This window comes from Gracilinanus agilis, chromosome 4 (assembly GCF_016433145.1).
Source record: "Gracilinanus agilis isolate LMUSP501 chromosome 4, AgileGrace, whole genome shotgun sequence".
Taxonomy (NCBI): Eukaryota; Metazoa; Chordata; class Mammalia; order Didelphimorphia; family Didelphidae; genus Gracilinanus; species Gracilinanus agilis.
The window spans coordinates 67,455,559-67,474,657 of record NC_058133.1 but is presented as its reverse complement, the minus strand read 5'-3'; the positions used below and the strand labels follow the sequence as shown (position 1 = coordinate 67,474,657).

Here is a 19,099-nt window from a genome sequence, read left to right as displayed (position 1 = left end):
AAGGTGGGGTGGGGGGTACCCTGAAGTGGGTGACGAGATGCTGAGCCCTTCCCCCCAAACGGAGGGGCGCCGCAGGCTGGTGGGGAAGGACGACATTCCCTGTGACTGGGGGGGTGGGGGTGGGTAGGTCCTGAGGAGCCTGTGGCAGTCAGGAGAGGCAGCAGGGATCCCCATGGGCGGTCTGTTCTCTCTCTCTCGCCATGGAGACTGCCGCCTGTCCATTCCTGCTTAGGTAGGCTTTTTATTTTATTTTATTTTAAGTAGGCAATGGGGGGGCGAGGGGGAGGGGTCAAGTGACTTGCCCAGGGTCACACAGCTGGGAAGTGTCTGAGGCCGGATTTGAAACTAGGACCTCCTGCCTCTAGGTCTGGCTCTCAATCCACTGAGCTACCCAGCTGCCCCCTTAGGTAGGCTTTTTAGAAATCATTTTTGGTTGGGTGGGATGGTCAGAAGACTGGACAACTTAGGACTGGGAGCCTCCCCTGCCTCCACGGGCTGCCCCGGCCCTCCATCCCCCGCAGCTCCTGTTCCGCATCCCAAGGATCCCCAGACAGGGGCTGCTAATCCAAGAGGAAGGAAGAAAAAAAGGTACAGAAAGGGAAGATGGTGATTTTGTCAGCTGAATTCAAGGCATCCCCAGGCTGGCCCCGCCACTGAGTTTGCAGCATCAATAACAAATGCTGGGAATGACACCCCGGAAGGGCCCTCTGAAGCCCCCACTTTAGGGATGAGGAAACTAAGGCTTGGGCTCCCTGGGAGGAGGGTATTCAGAAATTAAGGGACGTATAAACAAGAGGTACCAATAACAAATATTTTAAAGAAAGGTGGCCGGGTCAGTTCGGCTTAAATGGCTTCCTATTTGGTGAGGAGGCTCAGGGAGGCAGGCGCGATCGAGGTGGGACAACAAAAACCCAGACGCGTGTAGACGTACACCCAAATGAAGAGACTTATGACCTAGTTTCAAAAGTCTTTTATTTGTGGCTCCCCTAAAGGCAAAATGTCAGAAAACAGAAAACTATCCATTGTAGAGATGATATTTTGTAGTAAAGAAACAGTATCTTTCTCTCCTCCCTCTCCCCTCTCGCCTAGATAACTGACTGGCTTAAAAGGCACCGCGATGGTGGCCCCCTCCTCCCCTCCCCTGGCCGGTCCGCAGGGCTCCTCTGGGCCTCCTCCCCGTGCGGTGACAGAACCAGAAAGCTCTTTTGTCTGATGTCACAACATATCACGCTTGTATTTTGCTTGCCTAGATCTGCTGGAAAGGTGAGACTCTTAAGAACATCCAGCACGGAGGAAAAGAGTGTGAAACGCCTCCATGACTCCCCGCTGTTTGTCTCCTGCCTGGGCTGAGATTAGAAAAGGAGGCGATTTATCTGGAGGCCGGTAGAGCAGTCTTTGTGGGAGCCTCCACAGGGCGGGCTCTGTGCCCCGGGGAATGCTGGGAAAGGCACAAGGAGGGGACAAGGCGGGAGTTAAGTAGAGGCGCCTCAATGGTCCTGGGGAGCGCCTAGAGGGAGCCCTGGCCCAGGCCCCTAGGGCTGGGGGGTGTACCGGAGGTATTTCTTGCCTGAAGGGAGGTCTTTGGTGAAGACTCCTTTAGGAAACAGGGATTTGGCCTCCTCTTCAGAGATGGTTGGAACCACCATGCAGCTGTCTCCAGGCTGGGGAGAGGAGAGTAAGTTTAGTGTCCCGGGATGTCTGCGTGGGAGCTGACACACCTTGAAAAGAAGCCAACGAAGGCCAGCTCCATAAATAAAGGAATAAAGAAAGCCACGAGCCAAGTCTGCTGAGGCCTGAGCCGCGGCCTGTGTCCCCTCCTCTACCACAGCGCAGAGCAGGCATTTAGCAAGGCCCTGGAGGGGGCAGCCAGGCACCTCTGTGGCAGAGAGCCCGGGGTTCAAATCTGACCCCAGACACTTCTTAGCTCCATAACCCTGGCCAAGACACTCAACCCCCACTGCCCAACCTTGACTGATCTTCTGCCTTGGAACCAATACAGATAATCAATGTAAGACAGAACTTAAGGGTTTAAAAACAAAAAACCTGAGGCTGAGGCCTTGTTAACTTGAATCCCTCTCCTACATTCCCCAAGGACATGAAAGGGAAAGGAGCTTTGTTCCATTATCCTTACTTTGTTGACATAAGTTCACATTTTCTTAAAAGGAAACTTTTATAAGAATGATACCAGGATCAGAACTTCTATAGCAGCTACTCAATGTTTTGACATGTTAAGATTTTTAATTTTGTTTCAAAACCCTTACCTTCTGTCTTAGAATCAGTACTAAGTATTTAAGGTATTGGTTCTAAGACAGAAGAGCAGGGAGGGCGAGGCAACTTAAGTGACTTGCCCAGGGTCACACAGCTAGGAAGTATCTGAGGTCGGATTTGAACCCAGGACCTCCTGTCTCTGGGCCGGGTGCACTATCCACTGAGCACCTGGTGTCCCATCAGTGAAGGTCTCACCAAGAACACTGAGCTAGAGAGCGAGAGATCGTTTTCTGGACCGGGGTGAAGCCCCAGAAGCCCCACAGTTTCCTGGCTGGGGTCAAGGGCTTTCAGATGGTCTGACCATGAGATTCTCTGCGGGCCCTCACACACCTGCATAGGTTTCCCGGCGCTCCGCATCGTCTCTACTGAAAAGCCCATGTTACCTGTGACGGGATTACTGTGGAACACAGCCTCTGCACAGCCCATGCTGCCATGCTGGGGGGGGGGGGGAAAGCCGGAGAGCTCCCAGGCAGGAAGCCGCCTACTCCGACTGTCCTTCAAGGACTCGAGCTACCAAAAAGGCCCTGAGAGGCGAAGCATGGCGCTTGGGGTCCCGTCAGTGTGTAAATGGAATTAACTCTAACCCATTCATAGTCTAAACTCTACCTACCCTAGGCATATCATCGGGAGGTGGAGATGAGTTACCCACACGTGACAATAGGCAACAAATGGAGAACAAGGGACGGCCCTTTGGGCAATCCAAATCACTGTAGAGGCTGCCATTTGTCCACTTGAATTAGAGGTGGACCCACAGGAAGTGATGGGAGACACAATCTCTTCAAGTATGTGGGTTACTTCCTGTTGGGGCAGTTCCTGCTTTGAACTTGGTGCTGAAGGTTCTCCGGTGAGACCTCAGGCTGCTTCCCCTCTGAATGGTCATGTGGGTAAGTTAGGCTGATTTCCTTGGCCTACCTTTCCAAGACTCTGCCTTAAGTAGGCTCCGGCCTATCTGATTGCTAGGCCTTGTGGCTTGTAGCCTAATTATTTAGCCTCTCCTCTCTATTTCCCTACCTTTTTACCTTCCTAATTGTAAATAAACTACCTTAAACCCAGTGCTGACTTGGGTCTAATTTAATTACGGAATCAATCTGAATTGTTGATTCCTGGCGGCCACACTTTAATTATATATCTATAAATATCTAAAATCTCCCTCTTACATCAGAGGGGTTCTGAGCCCGAGCTTGCCACCCTCCCCCCCGGGGCGCGGCTCTTATTGCTGCCTTTCGGTGCCTTACTTTCCAGTCCACGGGAGTAGCAACCTTCTTGTAGGCCGTCAACTGAAGGGAGTCGATCACTCTGAGGAGCTCGTCAAAGTTCCTGCCGGTGGTTGCTGGGTACAGGATGGACAGCTTCAACTTCTTATCAGGGCCAAAAATAAATACCTACAAAAACAGAGACTTGTAAGGTGTGAAAGGGGCTGGGCGGTCCAGTGGCTAGACTTCCTGAGTTGGCAGCACAGTGGATAGTGTCAGGGGTGAAGCTGGGAGGACCTGGGTTCAAATTTGTCACCAGGCACTTTCTAGCTGTAGGACTCTGGGCAAGTCCTCTCCATGATTCTGTCTTAAGAATTGACAAGAAAGCAGAAGGAAAGGGTTTAAAAAAGATTCATCTTCTTGGGTTTAAAACACACTTACTAGCTGTATGACCCTGGGCAAGTCACCCAACAGTTTGCCTCTGTGTACTCATCTGTAAAACAAGCTGAAAAAAGAACTGGCACACCACGAGTCAGATGTGTTAAAATGACTGAATAACAACCATAATCAGATCCTGTACCTTGTTCCAGGTAGCCAAGACACGGATGGATTTCTGAAGAGATCCCTAGAACACGGGTTTCAGGAACCTCATTTTATTTAAATAGATGGACTAAGCTCCTGCGGGATGTCCTTCCTGATTCCCCGCATCAGTTAAATCTAGCCCTTCTCTTCAAATTCATGAATCTCTGTAGCAACACGGATTGAGAGGGCAGAGATCACGGACTCTTAAGCTCTCCCTTGATAGCCTGGGAAACTGTGATTTGGAGTCTAACTTGGGTCTTCCTGACTCAGCCCAGCTTTCTATTCTTTGCACCGCTCGGCTGCCATTTTCTTTTATCTTGTCACTCTTCATATAGACTCACCGACTGATTTATGTGTTTCTTTCCTCACGGGAAGGAACAACTTCCATTTTTGTCTTTATCTCTAGCACTAGCTAGAGCTACATCTCCGTAGCAGAAGAGCTCCTACCCCGAGGAGCCCCTCCTCCCGCCACCCCCAGGGCCCCAGTGCTCGGACAGGCAGGCAACAGTTCATTGGCCTCTACAGCTTTAAAAATGCTGCTTAATAACACTATCCTGAGACATAGCGAAGATGCTCTCCTGAGGCGGGATGCAGACCAGAGCATGTGATTTTTCACTTTCCTCCTGCGTTATGTGCCGCGTAGCCAGGAGAGCGATTCTGTGTAGTTGCGCCTTTCTCTCTCCTCTTCCTGGGGTGGCAGCGGTGGGCGCAGGGTTTTTGAGCACCAGAAAAGCTTGGGCATGTGGTTTTATTTTGTTAGACAATTACCTCTTTATTCCTTCACTTTAAGTGATTATTTATAAAACATAAAATAGAATACTTGGAATATTTGGATATTAATTTTAATCTTACGGTTTCTTTGGGTTTTGTTTTTAAGTGATTATTCCCTTATGAAAATGTTTTGCATGATAATACAGATCCAACAGACTAAGCTCAAATTGCTCACAAGCTCCAGGAATGGGGAGGGAAGGTGACCATTTGGATCACTTTAACTGTGGAAAACTTACTTATGTGTAGAATTTGTTATTACACGTAATTGGTAAAATAAAACATATGTATGTATGCATAAAAAGACACTATCCTGAAGTCAAACTGAGGTAAGACTTGCAAGCCCCCTGCCTGGGCGGCACATAAAGCCCGCGGCTGGGATAGGAAACTCACCACGCGCGCCGTCACAGGCATGCCCTGCCCGTCCCGCTCATCCGGGTCTAGCATGCCCAGCTTGACAGCGAGGTCCCGTTTGTGATCATCGATGATGGGGAAAGGCAGCTTCTCGACGGGCGGCTCTCCATTGTATGCATTGATATCCTGAAGAAGGGCAAAAGAGGAATACGAACCAAGCATATTTGAATGATCTCAACAGCCAAAACCCTTTCATAAAGAGGCCGTGCTATGAGAATTCAGGGGAAGGAAGGTCAGAAGGGATGAGAAAGAGTCCCTGTGAATGGGTAGATAGGCAGGAGGGAAGTTTGGACCGTTAGGTGTGCTGTAGCAGTAAAGAGCCCCGGCCTTGGGTTCAGGCTAACACCTGCCCGTCCTACAAGGATGTTGGTCATTATTGTTCTTAGAAATGTGCGGTTTGTCTGACACATGACTCCATGAAGAAGGCAAAAGTTTCTGATATAGCCAAGGTTTAACAAGCTATATCATTAAATAAAATGCAGCCAATGAGTCATCACTCGGCAGACAAACAGTGAAATTTGGAAATGAAAATGACAAAAAGAATCCATAAACCAGAAATAAAGACGTAAGTTAGACATTTGACTTTAGGCCACGGCTGGAGTCGTCCCTTAGATGTCTCGATTCCTAGCTGAAGGTTAGAAGTCATTTTGGCCTCTTTATGAAAGGGTTTTGGCTTTTACACTGTACAAGGCACTCTGGCACAGTGAAAAACACTTCTGTGTTTGGGAGTCAGGAGAACTGGGACATATACTGCTGGTCAAGTGACTTAATGGGTCAGATTGGATAAGGACAATCCTACTTGTACAATCCACTTTCAAGGGTGGTTGTGAAGAAAGCGTTCTCTAAACCTTAAGAGTCACAACAAGTTGTTGTTATAGTTATTTTTTTCAGTCTTGGCTGTCAAAGCATCCTTCTTAAAACGAAGGTCACTCCCCACAATCCATCCCCATTTGAGAAACTAATGGCTCTTTTATTATTTACAGGATTAAAAAAAATGCCTACCTTCTGTGTTATTTAAATAAGTTCTGGGGTTCCATTTAGAGGTATTTGGGGCTCATTTGAGCCTTAAGACATGTAGATATATAACAAACTTCCTGTGGATGTTTTGGGGACTTTGGAAACTACATTTCCCATGATTCCTCTTGTAAAAATGGAGGCAGACAGGAAGTGTGATGATGTAAGAGAAGGATTTAAGACTCCTGGGGTCATTGGAGGTGGTCTCTTTGCTACCTGAGTGGGCTCCCGGGGGTCAGAGAGGAGTAGGGAAGGTATGGAAGAAAATGGAGGAGGCGGCAATTTGAATTTTTTATAGGCGCGTGGTCGATTTTTTCCCATATCAACATGGCTTTAATAAAAATACTAATCTCCCTCATTATATCGGCCTTCATCATTTTAAAAAATAACAATATGAATGTCTAAGTATCTCAATTGCTCTTCNACCCATGTGATCAAGAAGTTGTTTTTCTTCTGTCTTTCTACTCCCACAGTTCTTCCTCTAAATGTGGATAGCTTTCTTTTGTGTTATTTAAATAAGTTCTGGGGCTCCATTTAGAGGTATTTGGGCTCATTTGAGCCTTAAGATATGTAGATATATGACAAACTTCCTGTGGACATTTTGGAGACTTTAGAAACTACATTTTCCATGACTCCTCTTGTAAAAATGGAGGTAGACAGGAAGTGTGATGATGTAAGAGAATGATATAAGACTCCTGGGGTGATTGGAGGAGCTCTTCTTTATTACCTGAGCATGCTCTCTGGGGAACGTAGAAAAGGTTAGGGAAGGTACAGAACGTAATGGCTGAGGCAGCAATTTGAATTTTTTACAGGTGCATGGTCGATTTATTCTATCAACATGGCTCTTATTAAAATACTAATTTCCCTCATTATACTGGCCTTCATCAATTCTATGTTTTAGCCTGCTTTTATCAGAAGGCTCTAGAATTCTTAAGGATAATTGTTGAGAAGATATCTTAGCCAAAGTTAGAATTTGTAACAAGTATATGATTTTTTAAACATCATAGCAAGTGATTAGAATAATGGATTGTTTCCTATTGTTTTAAAATGTGTTATTAGAAATTATGCTACTCTCTTTGAATGTGCATTGTGAATCTGCTATTTTGTAAAACCCATTTACACTCACAGAAAATGAATCTCATTTTTGGGTAAAAAACCCTTCACTAGTTCTAAGCTATATATATATTTTTGATTTTTAAAACATTCTTTTATTTAATTAGAGCAATTGATTTTTTTTCCTTTTTCTCATCTTGTACTGGAAGTACATATATAATCATTATTTATCCTTTTTTTGATTTTACAGTGATATAAGCTTAATGCAAATATATATTTGCTATAATGATGCATACCTGAAGAGCCTGAGACTATGGTAACCTGCCAATTATTGGTAAATATCATGGGACTGTGATTTAATGCCTCTCTGTCTGATTCCAGGAGAAGTGCTAAAAGAGCCACAAGGTCATGGAGACTGACTGAGAATCTGCAAAGTGCCCATGCAGGTCATGGATTGCAAAAGTTCTATGCCAATACTGAAGGGCTTGAAACTGGGGTTTGAATTTTGGAGTCAGCTTTTCTAATGCTTAGAGGCTCAGTCCCCCTCAACTTAAATTCCTAGTGAAGCACCTAAGATTGGCTATCATTTATGGCTCACTCCCCGAGAAGGTGAAGGAAAAATAAGATCAAAGAAAGGCATTCCCCTTATTTCTCTCTATATTTAGAGAGAATGGCAATTTTCTATAGTCCTGGCCCTGAATGGGTAATTGCAAACTGCTTAAATCTCTTTAATTGGGCCTTGATTCAAGGGCCTGTTATGAGTTTATTTTCCTTACATTTTTTGCACATTTTACATTTCATTCATAAGTTACTTCCCCCCCCCTTCTATCTGAATTTTTATTCTTTTATTTTTTTATTATTTCTTTTGCCAATTGATTTCATACAATCCCCGTGACTCAGCCATGCATCCTTGGCTGACCTGAGGTACCCTCTTCAGGGGAGTAATGTGTTAAGTTAAAATTTTCCTCAGGGGTGTGTGTGTTAAGTTTTTATAATCATAATGTCTGAATTATAATCTATAATGCAAGTTAATTTTTACTCCTTTAAGAGTAATATCAGAGGGGTAATGTATAATTCTCAGAAGGAAATGTATGTTTTATAATCTATAATGTAAAATTTAAATTCTTTTGAGAGTAATTTCAGGATAAGAAAATTGCCATCTCCCCCAAATCCAGACAATGAACTGGTTTGGTGAAGACACCATGAGATACCTAAGGAGCCTTCACTGGATTATGAAGATCCAAATTTGAACTTTGGGGTGCAGTTGATTTGAACTATGGGGAGTTGAATGAGTTGAATGCATTTGTTTTGAATGTACACTCTTGTGCCAATAGGGGACTGCCCCAAATTGGCTTTTTGTCAATGGGGCTAGTTTTTATCATCTTTTCTTTTATCCCCAATTTTCTGTAATTTAGAAGTTGACTATGTTTAGAAGATCCACTAAAAAAGACCAGTCTTTTTTACCGGATCTCAGGGGGGAAATGTGTTATTATATCAGCCTTCATCAATTTTAAAAATAACACTTCTGTCTTAGAATCTACACTAAGTATTGGTTCCAAGCCAAAAAAGTGGTAAGGGCGAGGTAATTGGGGTTAAGTGACTTGCCCAGGGTCACATTGCTAGGAAATTTCTTGACACTAAAAAAATAAATAAATAAAAAGGCCAAATTTAAAGCCAGGAATTTCCTGTCTCTCTCTAGGCCTGGCTCTCTATCCACAGAACCACCTAGCTGCCCCTCCTGTTTGGATTTTAAAGTCCTCCATAACCTGGCCTTTCTAGACTTCTATCTTACCTTACTGCCCTCCCCCCAATCTATTCTGCCAGAACCACCGGCCTTCTTGCTGATCCTTACACAAAATGCCCCATGTCTCAATTCTGAGTTTTCATTAGTTGTTCCCCCATGTATAGAATGTGTCTGGCTTCTGTGGCTCCCTTCAATCTCAATAAAAAATCCTACCTTCTGTAAGAAGTGTTTCCTATTCCTTAATCTTTGTGCCTTCCCTCTGAGATGATTCCCATATATCCTATAAGTTTACTCTGGATATATTTATTCACATGTATGTATAATATTGTCTCCTACATTAGCTTATAAGCTCCCTAAGGGCAGGAATTGTACTTTTCCCTTTCTCCCTATCTCCAGAACTTATCAAGTGCCCAGCAGAGTAGAAACTTAATAAATGACTGACCAAATGGATTATAAATTTCTTGAGGGCAGGGCCATGGCTTATTTATGCATTTTTTCAATTCTTTCTCAGTATCTACCACATAAACCAGATAAATGTTCACCGACAAGCTCTCTGTTGAAATTTTGAAAAGGGAAAAAAAAAAGGCTTATTTGATCATCTTAGACTAACTCAGACTCCTTGCTTAGCATAGCTATCTAACTCAAACTGCCATAAAATCAATAGATTTACATGAATGATTAATGGGGATTCAGAACTGTTAGCCTGAATTAAATTCAGTATAAACCATTTACTTTATGTTACGCCAGCGTCCTAAGGTGCCAGGGAGGCAAGGATAAAAAAAAAAAAAAAAGAAAAGCAATGATCAATTAATTGCTAAGTGAAAATATAAAAATTAACATTACCTCTAGTTTCCACTGTAGCAATTCTACAAAGTAACTTATTTTATGCTCTATTAATTTTATATCTGAATTTGCATCTGCCTAAAGACACCTTGCGATATCCTTAAGCTGAACTCAGAAATTCAGCTTTCCCTGCATTAGTTTAGAGGTATAATTAAAAAGAAGTTATTTTCTCTCATAGCCTCTGAATCATCTGCTTGTTTTTAAGCCCCAACAAGTTAACATCCCCAAAGACATGCCAAGTGTCCTTGTACAAGTAAGGGAGATTTTATCTTTTCTAAGGAGACAGTCAGTCTAGTAGCTTTAATCCATTAGCAAATATTTCAAGAGACAGATGGGTCCCCTAAAACATTCCTTAATTGTCAAGAGTGGGGCAGAACGCTAGCCTACTTTTCACAGTAGAATCAAATGTAATACTCCAAGACTACCAAGGTCCCTTTTTTACATTTGTGTCAAGCGAGGGCCCCCCCTTCTCACTGGGGTCACTAGCCTGCCCGAGGTAGTCAGTGTATACCTCCTCTCATTAATGGTTATATGCAGCACAGTTAATAAACTGATTTTGCTTGGAGTACGAACCCCAGTTTAGCTTCACTGAATTTACTCAAGTCATGAAGTTTTTCTAAGTAGACTCCTTTTAATTCTGCTATAATAAATAAGCACTGCATTTTAAATGAGCCATACCAATAGACATGTAGAAGTAGGTTTTAAATAGCTCTCTGGACATCAGCACCAGTAAACTGTATCTAGGTAAGGACAGTAGAAACAGTAGAGCCTGGCTTTCTCCTGGCTTATCAACTCTGAAGCCACAGAGCACGTGCCATCGAGGTGATTCGAGGCTAAGCGCATGGTGCCGTACCTTACACCAGGCAAGGTGGTCCTGGACAGAGTCGATAGAGAGGGCGATCATCTTAACATTCCGCTTGGCAAATTCTGGGGCGAGCTTGGTGGCACGGCCCAGCTCTGTGGTGCACACTGGAGTGAAGTCCCGAGGGTGGGAGAAGAGGATGCCCCATCTGGAAAGAAGAGAACACGGGACATCCGAGGGCAAGGCCTGCATGTTTGCTTCCTGACCCAAAGCAGGTGAACATCATCTGAACACTTACCAAGGACTTCCATTTTTAACTATTCTCATGGGGAGATTTAGCTTTTATTAAGGTGTCAAATTCAGGAGGCAACACAGTTATCTAGCAGAAAGAATAGCTGACCTGGAAATCCAGGGTCCTGAGCTTGAATCTTGGTCCTGACATTTGCTGAGTGATGCTGGACAAATCATTTAGCTTTTCTAAACCTCTATTTCCTCATCAATAAAAAGTGGAAACTTGAACTCCTTTCCTCACAGGGTTGTTATAAATGAGGAAAAGGCTGTAGGGTACTGAATGAGATGATCTCTAAAAGTCTCCACTCCATCTCTAGAGCCCATGCTGAATTACCCTCCAAAGACCCTTTCTAAGGTGTCACCTTATTGATAATACTGAATATTTACAAGGAGCTTAGCTTAAAAGTTTCTCCTTTAGTGACTAATACCTTCTCCTTTTGGGTGACTAGCTAAATTCTGGAGCATTTAAAAAAAAGAAAAAGTGTGTTTACACATAAAGCAATGCTGAAACCTTAACATTATGGTCTATATAAAATATTATCAAATTTCTTATGCCTCTTTTAGAAGTCTCACATTTCTATCTTGTCAAAGAAAGCCAAAACAACAGTATTTACTCCTTGACATGAAGCATAAAAACCAGTATTTTTATTTTATATTTCCTTTCTTTCCTTCTCACTTGGCAAAGGCTAATAAGGAGGAAAATGGAGCATCCATACTTTCTGCTTTCCTAATGCTAAGAACTTGAGATCCAATGGCTAGGTCAGCCTTGCCCAAGTATTTCAGTTTAGATTAAGGAGAACATCAATATTTATTTAGCTACACTCCTTCTCAAGGAATGCAGTCAACAAACCCAATTAAACAGATAAGTATAATTGGACAATTGCTAATGTCCCAGCTAGTGGTATACCATGTTTTGTAGTGTATATTTTAAAAATTATATAACCCTGAAGTCAGATAAAATAGGAAATCTAAGCCTTATAGCCCAACCCCACAGCCCTTTTGTCCCCTTTGTTGGTTCATCATCCCTATGGTATTTATAGCCAAAGGCGCTGTGCACGGGGCTTTCTTATTCTGTGATTTTATAAGTCCTGTAAAAGTAAAATTTGGGAAATGCCATCTAAAAGTGTATATATTTCTATGGACATGGGAAATGTATCAAAAGTACATTTCCCGTGATCCAACATGGTCCAACTGGTTTCCGTTTCCGGGTTTTTGGGCTTGGGGAGGCCGACGTCTTGACGCAGGGATGAGTTTATAATCTCCTGGGTTAGGAGGGAGCTCTCTCTTGGCCAGCAGATTTGAGACAGGAAACAGGAGACAGTAATGGCGAGGGCGGCGGTTTTGAATGCTTACAAGCGCGTGGTCAAATGACTTTATCTATCAGCATGGCTTTAATTAAATTACTAATATATATATTTATACCAGCCTTTATTATTTTTCATATTTATAGTCCCCATAGTTTGGATTACCATCTAGAGCAGTGATTCCCAAAGTGGGTGCCACCGCCCCCTGCTGGGTGTTGCAGCAATCCAGGGGGAGCAGTGATGGCTACAGGTACATTTATTTTTCCTATTAATTGCTATTAAAATAAAAAAAAATTAATTTCCAGGGGCTCTAAGTAATATTTTTTCTGGAAAGGGAGAGGTAGGCCAAAAAAGTTTGGGAACCACTGATCTAGACAAAAGAATCATAGCTCTAATAATGCCTCTCCTGAATGCCAATCCCTTATCTCCATCTGCCTAATGGATATTTTAAACTATTTGCCCCCAAAAGCAAATTAAATTCTCCCTTTCTAAAACTCAACTAACAGCCCCCCACACCAATCCATCCTGCTTCTAAATCTCCCCATTTCTACAAGGGCATCATCACCTTTCTCATCCCCCAGGTCATACCGTCTTTATTCCTGACTCTTGCTGTCCTTCCTTCTATACAATCAGTCAGCTGCCTATCATTTCTACCCCCACAACGTTTCACATTCATCCTTTTCTCTTAATTCCATGGCTACCACTATCCTTATTCACGGCCCCTTACTACCTATTATATAAGTTTGGTGGGTCCACAGGTGTAAGTCTCTCTCCTTTCTAACATAGCTGCTAAAGTAATTTTCTAAAAGAGCAGGTGTGACCCTATCCTTCCTCTATCGCCTCTAGGTTCAAATAAAAGGTCCTGTTTAGCTTCAAAAGCCTCTTCTGACCTGGCTCCAATGAACCTTTCCAGCATTATATTACTACTCTTGTTTAGACAGAAATGGCTTCCTTAATATTTCTCATCCATGACCCTTTTATCTCTCATCTCTGGACCTTTGAACTGTTTGTCCCACATACCTGGAATGCATTCCTAACTCACCTCTAGTGAGTTTTGTTTTCTTCAAAACTCAGCAGTTTTTTGGAACACCTAATATTTGATCCTTGAGGTAAAAGGGAGCCACTGGAGTTGACTGAGTGAGGGAATAGGGTAATAGGGTAACAGGAGATCTGGCTTTTAGGAAAATCATCAGGAGTATAGAAAGCCTTGGGGGGGGGGGAAGCCCATTAGAAGAGTACTGCAATACTTGGTAAGTAACAGTATGAACTATGGTGGTAACTGTGTGAGAAGGGGGCATGTATAAGGGATATTATGAAAGTATGAATGATGAGACTGCATCAATGTGATGAGAGTGAATGAAGAGTCAAGGATTCTATCAATTTGGGGGCCTGGGTGACTGGGAGTTGGTGGTATACTCAACAGCAATAAGAAAGATGGAAAAAGGGGGACTTTTTCTTTTTGAGTGGATGATGGAAATGAGTTGTTTTGGATAAACTGAGTTTGAGATTACAGGAACTGAGAGTACAGGAATGGAGCTCAGGAGACTAGATATATAGATCTAGGAATCATCTACATGATATTGCCAAATGAGATGACAGGGAGGGAAAACAAGATGGCCCTGGATAGGGTCTTGGGGGACACCAAAGGTTAGTGGATTTGAAGATCAGCAAAAGAAGGAGAGTCAGACATGGGAAAGATAATTCAAAAGTAAAAACCTAGAAAGGATAGAGTAGGTATCTTGGAGATGCTGAGTATCAAAGCTATACAGAGTTCAAGAAGAATGAAAATTGAGAAATGCCATTAGATTTGGTAATTAAGAAAATACTGGTTAACTATGGAGAGGCCAGTGAATTTCAACTGAATGAGGTAGAAGCCAGAACTATAAATGATTTTGAATAATTTAAGAAGCAATAACACTGTGGACTTTTTCTTAAGGCATCTATTTGGCAAGGGAGTAAAGATTTTGGACTATAGCTATCAAATTAATCAGATTGAGTGAGAATTTTTTGAAGATTCAGGGAGATTTGAGGGAGTTGGTAGGCCTAGAAAAGGAGTCAGTAGATAAAAGAGATTGAAGATAAGGGAAGGAATCTGGAGGCAATCTGCTGGAAGTGACATAAGTGATGGGATCCTAGGTATACACATTGTTAGTTCAATTTCATGTCTGTCTTTGTTTCCCCAGCACCTAGACTTCCTTAATATTAGGCTCCTATTAGAGGAAAACTTTTTTCAAAAGGTCACAAATTTAGAGCCAGAAGGGACTTCAGGTATCATTTTAACCCAGTGATGGGCAAACTTTTTAAAGAGGGGACCAAAGGAAAGGAAATGCTCATCTGTCAGTCTGTTTCTAAGGTAACTCTTTCTAAGTTTCATTGTATTGTATCCTACTCACTGTATTTGTCAGATTAGGAATAAAGTAGTGTGGGTTTCAGGGGGCCGCAGTTTGCCCATCACTGATTTAACCTAACTGCTCTCATTTGAAAGGTGAATAAGCAGACCCAGAGAGGGTAAGCAACTTCTAGGATTTGAATCTAAATATCAATCAATAAACATTGATTCTGAACCTACCATTTACTAGGCACTGAGAAGACAACAACTCTAAATGTAAAGCATATACCAGATGTGTGTTAGGGCATTTAGGCAGAGAAATCAGGCAAGGCTTTGTGCGTGGTACTTCCTTTAGCTTTCAAGGAAGCTAAGCCTGAAGGTTCTAGGAGTGAGTACATTTCATGGGTAGAATTCTAGCTCATGCAGAAGGTTAGAAATAGAAGATGGAATCTGACCAATAGCAAGTAGACTGGAATTTAGAGGAGTAATAAGTAAGAAGCTTGGAGTTAAGACATGAGAGGCTTAAAATACCCCCCCCCAAAATAAATAAATAAGTGATATTTTACTCTACAACAGGAGTTTATGAATTGGTTTTAAAATACTTTTAATAATTATTTCAACATAATTGCTTTCCTTTTTAGCCCTTTCTAATGACAAGAGAAGGCTGAGAAATGATAACTTAGTTTTTAGGATTATCTCTCTTAGAAGCTCTATTGATGATAGCAAGCAGAAGAAACTGGAGCGAAAGAATCCATTTATGAAGCCTAGCCTAGTAAACAATCTTGGTGAACAGTGAAGTGATGAGGGTCTGATTTAGGATGTTAGCACTGGGTTCAGATAAAGGAATGGATGTTAGAAGACATTTGCTGTTGTTGTTCAAAGTGTGTCTGACTCTATGTGGCCCCATGGTGTTTTCTTGGTAAAGATACTAGAGTGGTTTGCCACTTCCTTCTCTAATGTGTCCCCATCTTACAAATGAGAAATGGAGGCAAATAAGTGTTGAGCTCCCTGACCACGGTCACACAGCTAGTAAGTGTCTGAGGTCTGATTTGAACTCAGATCTTCCTGACTCCAGGCCCAGTGTTCTATCACAGTACCATCTAGTAGCCCTAGGTGATAGATGCTACAGAAGAAGAATTGAGAGAGGAGTGATGAAAGAATTTCGACTAAAGAGGACCTGGTTTCAATTTCTTCCAGTTTCTACTTATATAACTTGATAAAGTCACTGAACTTCTCTGGGTCTTGGTTTTCTCACCCATAAATAAAATTCTCACCCATAAAATGAGGAGTTTGGACTATCTGGTCTATAAAATCCTTTCTAGGTCTAAATCTATATTCCTAATGAATAGTGAGGTGCCAAACTGAGGTGATTAAAGGATGGTGGTGCCGTTCTGAAATGGGGAAATTGATGTTTTTATTTTTTAATGTATTTTTAAACAATTTGCCAAGACTGGAACATTTTGCTGTTTTTTTTTGTTTTGTTTTGTTTACAAATACAAACTAAAACATGAAAAAACTCCCTACTTCAATAAAAAAATTTTCCCACAAATTCAGGAAAAGCGTTTTAAAGAGTTGAATTCTACACATTTAAAACTTACCCCACAATCCAAAATTTCAAGTGGTAAAAACAGTAGTTTAGTTCATTTTTGTGTAATCACGTATCAGAAGCAAAAAAAAAAGTTCTATGAATACCCTTTATTCCGTTTTTTAACCATTAAAAGTGTGATTGTCAATTTTTCCAATGGTAACAACTTCAAACCAGAGAGTAGTCATGGCCCTCAATGAACAACTGGGTTTTTTTCCTGCCCTCAAAATGTTTGCCAAATCCTGGCTTTCTGACAGATTCTTGGAACATGTGGAAAAGATAAAAGAAAATTATTCCAATATCAGTTATAAGCAAAAGATAATAGTCTGTTGGGATAAAACTGCTGTTGTAAAAAAAGAAAAAAAATTTAGTGCGCATATTTGAGGTGAGCAAGAATTTCAGTTTTTTCTTCTTTTAAAATCGACTTTTCCTAAAATATTGTTCCACAAAAATGGAATTGGGGACAAGGACTTGGGGAGGCCAGCGGAGAATGGAAACAGCACATACAAACCATTAACACAAACAAAAAGGGCCTGAAATGGTATCAAAGGTAGGCCGTCTATATAACAGGCTGGGTAGGGTCACATTCCAAGATGCCCAAGGCTGAAATTCACAACGCTGCAGGAGCAGTTTGTGCCATCATGTGAAGATCTATGCGCCAAATTCACTGACGTTGACCAATTCCTGAAATGGGGAAATTGAGAAGGGTGGATTTGGGGAATGTTTTCTTTTTTCTGATTTTAGATATCTATTGCAATTTCTAAGGAGTAGCCCTTTGAAACATCCAGTAGCCACCTGGTGATGCTAGACAGAGCTCGAGGAGTAAACACTCAAGATATAGATGGAGGAATCATGATCACTGAAGCCGCTGGAGATGAGAAAGAAGAGCCTTGGATGCCACACATGCAGTCAGTTAGTGGATACACCATGAATGAGGAACCAGCAAAGGAAATTAAAAATTAATGGCCAGACACAAAGGATGAGAACTAGGAAGATTGGGGAAAATTCTGAGGAAAGAATGATCACTGATACAAATTCTGCAGAGCCATTAAGGATGAGGACTGAGCAATGGTATTATTAGGATAATATTTTTTAAACTGCAAAGAAAAAAATGTGAAAAATATTAACTTATAAAGAGTGCAAAGGTTGGGGGGGGGGGGGAGAAAGGGGGAAGGAGAGGCTTCCTAGAGGTCCAGTAAACTAGAAGCAGGCCACAGAGAACATGCGGAGTCTTTAAAGAGTGTAAAGCCTCATGCTGTTTGGATGGTCCTTTTAGAGTTCATACAGAACAGGAAGCTGCTTCCCAGAAGTTAAACCTGCCCTGGATTGATGGAAGGATGACTGATCTTAACAGTGAGAACATGTTAAGAGAGAATATTTTGCTGAGTCACACGAAGGAACTATTTGTAAACTGTTTCACAACCTTCCCCAGCACTGCTGGCTCCGTTTTCCACCCTAGTGGCCAAGTTCCTTACCCTCCCCCTAAGAAATTTTAAAGCTGTAAACTTTTTACAATAAGACCATTTTTCTCTATCAACCTGGGCATTCCTGCCTCCTTTTCAAATAATTCAATAAGGTGAAAATCTTTCTACCTCAAACCTTTTCAGTGTGCAGCGATTGAAAATCCACCACCACTGCCACCAAAACCAATAATCGATAATAGAGAAAATGACTGAGCTAGGCTGCAAATATATCACTCATGTCTGTGCTTTGGTTGACAGGTTAGATTTTGAAAAAAGCAAAGTTATACAAACAAAACCACATATCCTGCAGGCCCATTATTCTGCAAACAAGCCCCTACACAAAGACAACTTTAAAATATACTAAAATGTCTTGGCAGGGCAAGGAAGTAAAAATCTTGAACCACTTTCCTCTGCAGCTCTCTCAAAACCTTTCCTCCCACTGGCCACCACCAACTCAAGGATTAGAGAAAGGAAGAGAGGCTTTTCAGTCAATTGATATTTACTAAGACTAGTGTGCATGTGCCAGGCAGCGAGCTAAGCCCTGGGGGATGCACAAAAAGGTAAAAGAGAGTCCCAGTTCTTCAGGAGCTCCTAGTCCAGAGGGGGAAGCTGCTTACACTTGTTATACTATTTATACTCTATAGCTTAGACAGCTTAAAGGGTTAAAACTTGTACTATAAACAGGTTGAATTGGAGATAATGTGAGGGGAAAGCACTAGCATTACTAAAGACTGAGAAAGGTTTCTAGTAAAAGGTGGGACTTCAGCTGAGACTTGAAGGAAGCCAGAAAAAAAATCAGGAAGCAGAGATAAGGAAGGAGAGCATTCTAGTCACTGGGTCTAAGAAGGTAAAAAGCCTCTGTGAGAGTCCTTGGGAGTAAAATACTTGGAATACCATACACTACTCTTCTAACTATTTTTTAGGGGGAAACAACACTGTGGTTTGCCCAGGTACACAGTAAGCTTTAAGGAATCCCTCCACCCTCTAGAGCCGGGGTTGTACACTTGATGTGATCAGCAGTGAGCTAGTACCAGAGAGACAGAGAAGTTTCTGACTACGCAGGATCTCAGGATCCTTTCCACTAGTTACGGTGCCTGCACTTCCACCATTAGTCACTCTTTGGTGACTTTAAGTCTCCTTCACACACACAAGCACCTTCCTTAGTTGGGTAATTATTAACCCAATAAATAAAAGGATTACTAAATCAGCTGTCATGAAACACCAACCCAGGGAATGGGATACAAGGCAGCTAACTTGAATACACAAGGGTGAAGCTTGAGGCTTAAACTACCTTAACTAAATGGGATTACTCTCTCCTACACTTAAAACCTTTATTCCAAGTGGCTCATGGGTGCTCTCAATCCCCAACTACCAACACTAGGGGTTGTGGGAAGCCAATAATAGAAATACACACACACAAAGTGTGCTTTTAAGATTTGCAAAACT

The 19,099-nt window shown here is 42.1% G+C and overlaps 1 protein-coding gene across 1 annotated transcript; it reads right to left on the bottom strand.

The window, feature by feature from the left end:
- Positions 1-955: 955 nt before the first annotated feature.
- Positions 956-10,986, bottom strand: PRDX6 (peroxiredoxin 6). The gene is made up of 4 exons (XM_044673684.1): positions 10,733-10,986; positions 5,205-5,351; positions 3,504-3,650; positions 956-1,661 (listed from the first exon to the last, which is right to left on the bottom strand). Exons 1-4 carry the CDS (start codon positions 10,931-10,933, stop codon positions 1,533-1,535), a joined length of 624 nt encoding a protein of 207 aa, XP_044529619.1. The 5' UTR covers positions 10,934-10,986; the 3' UTR covers positions 956-1,532.
- Positions 10,987-19,099: the final 8,113 nt, after the last annotated feature.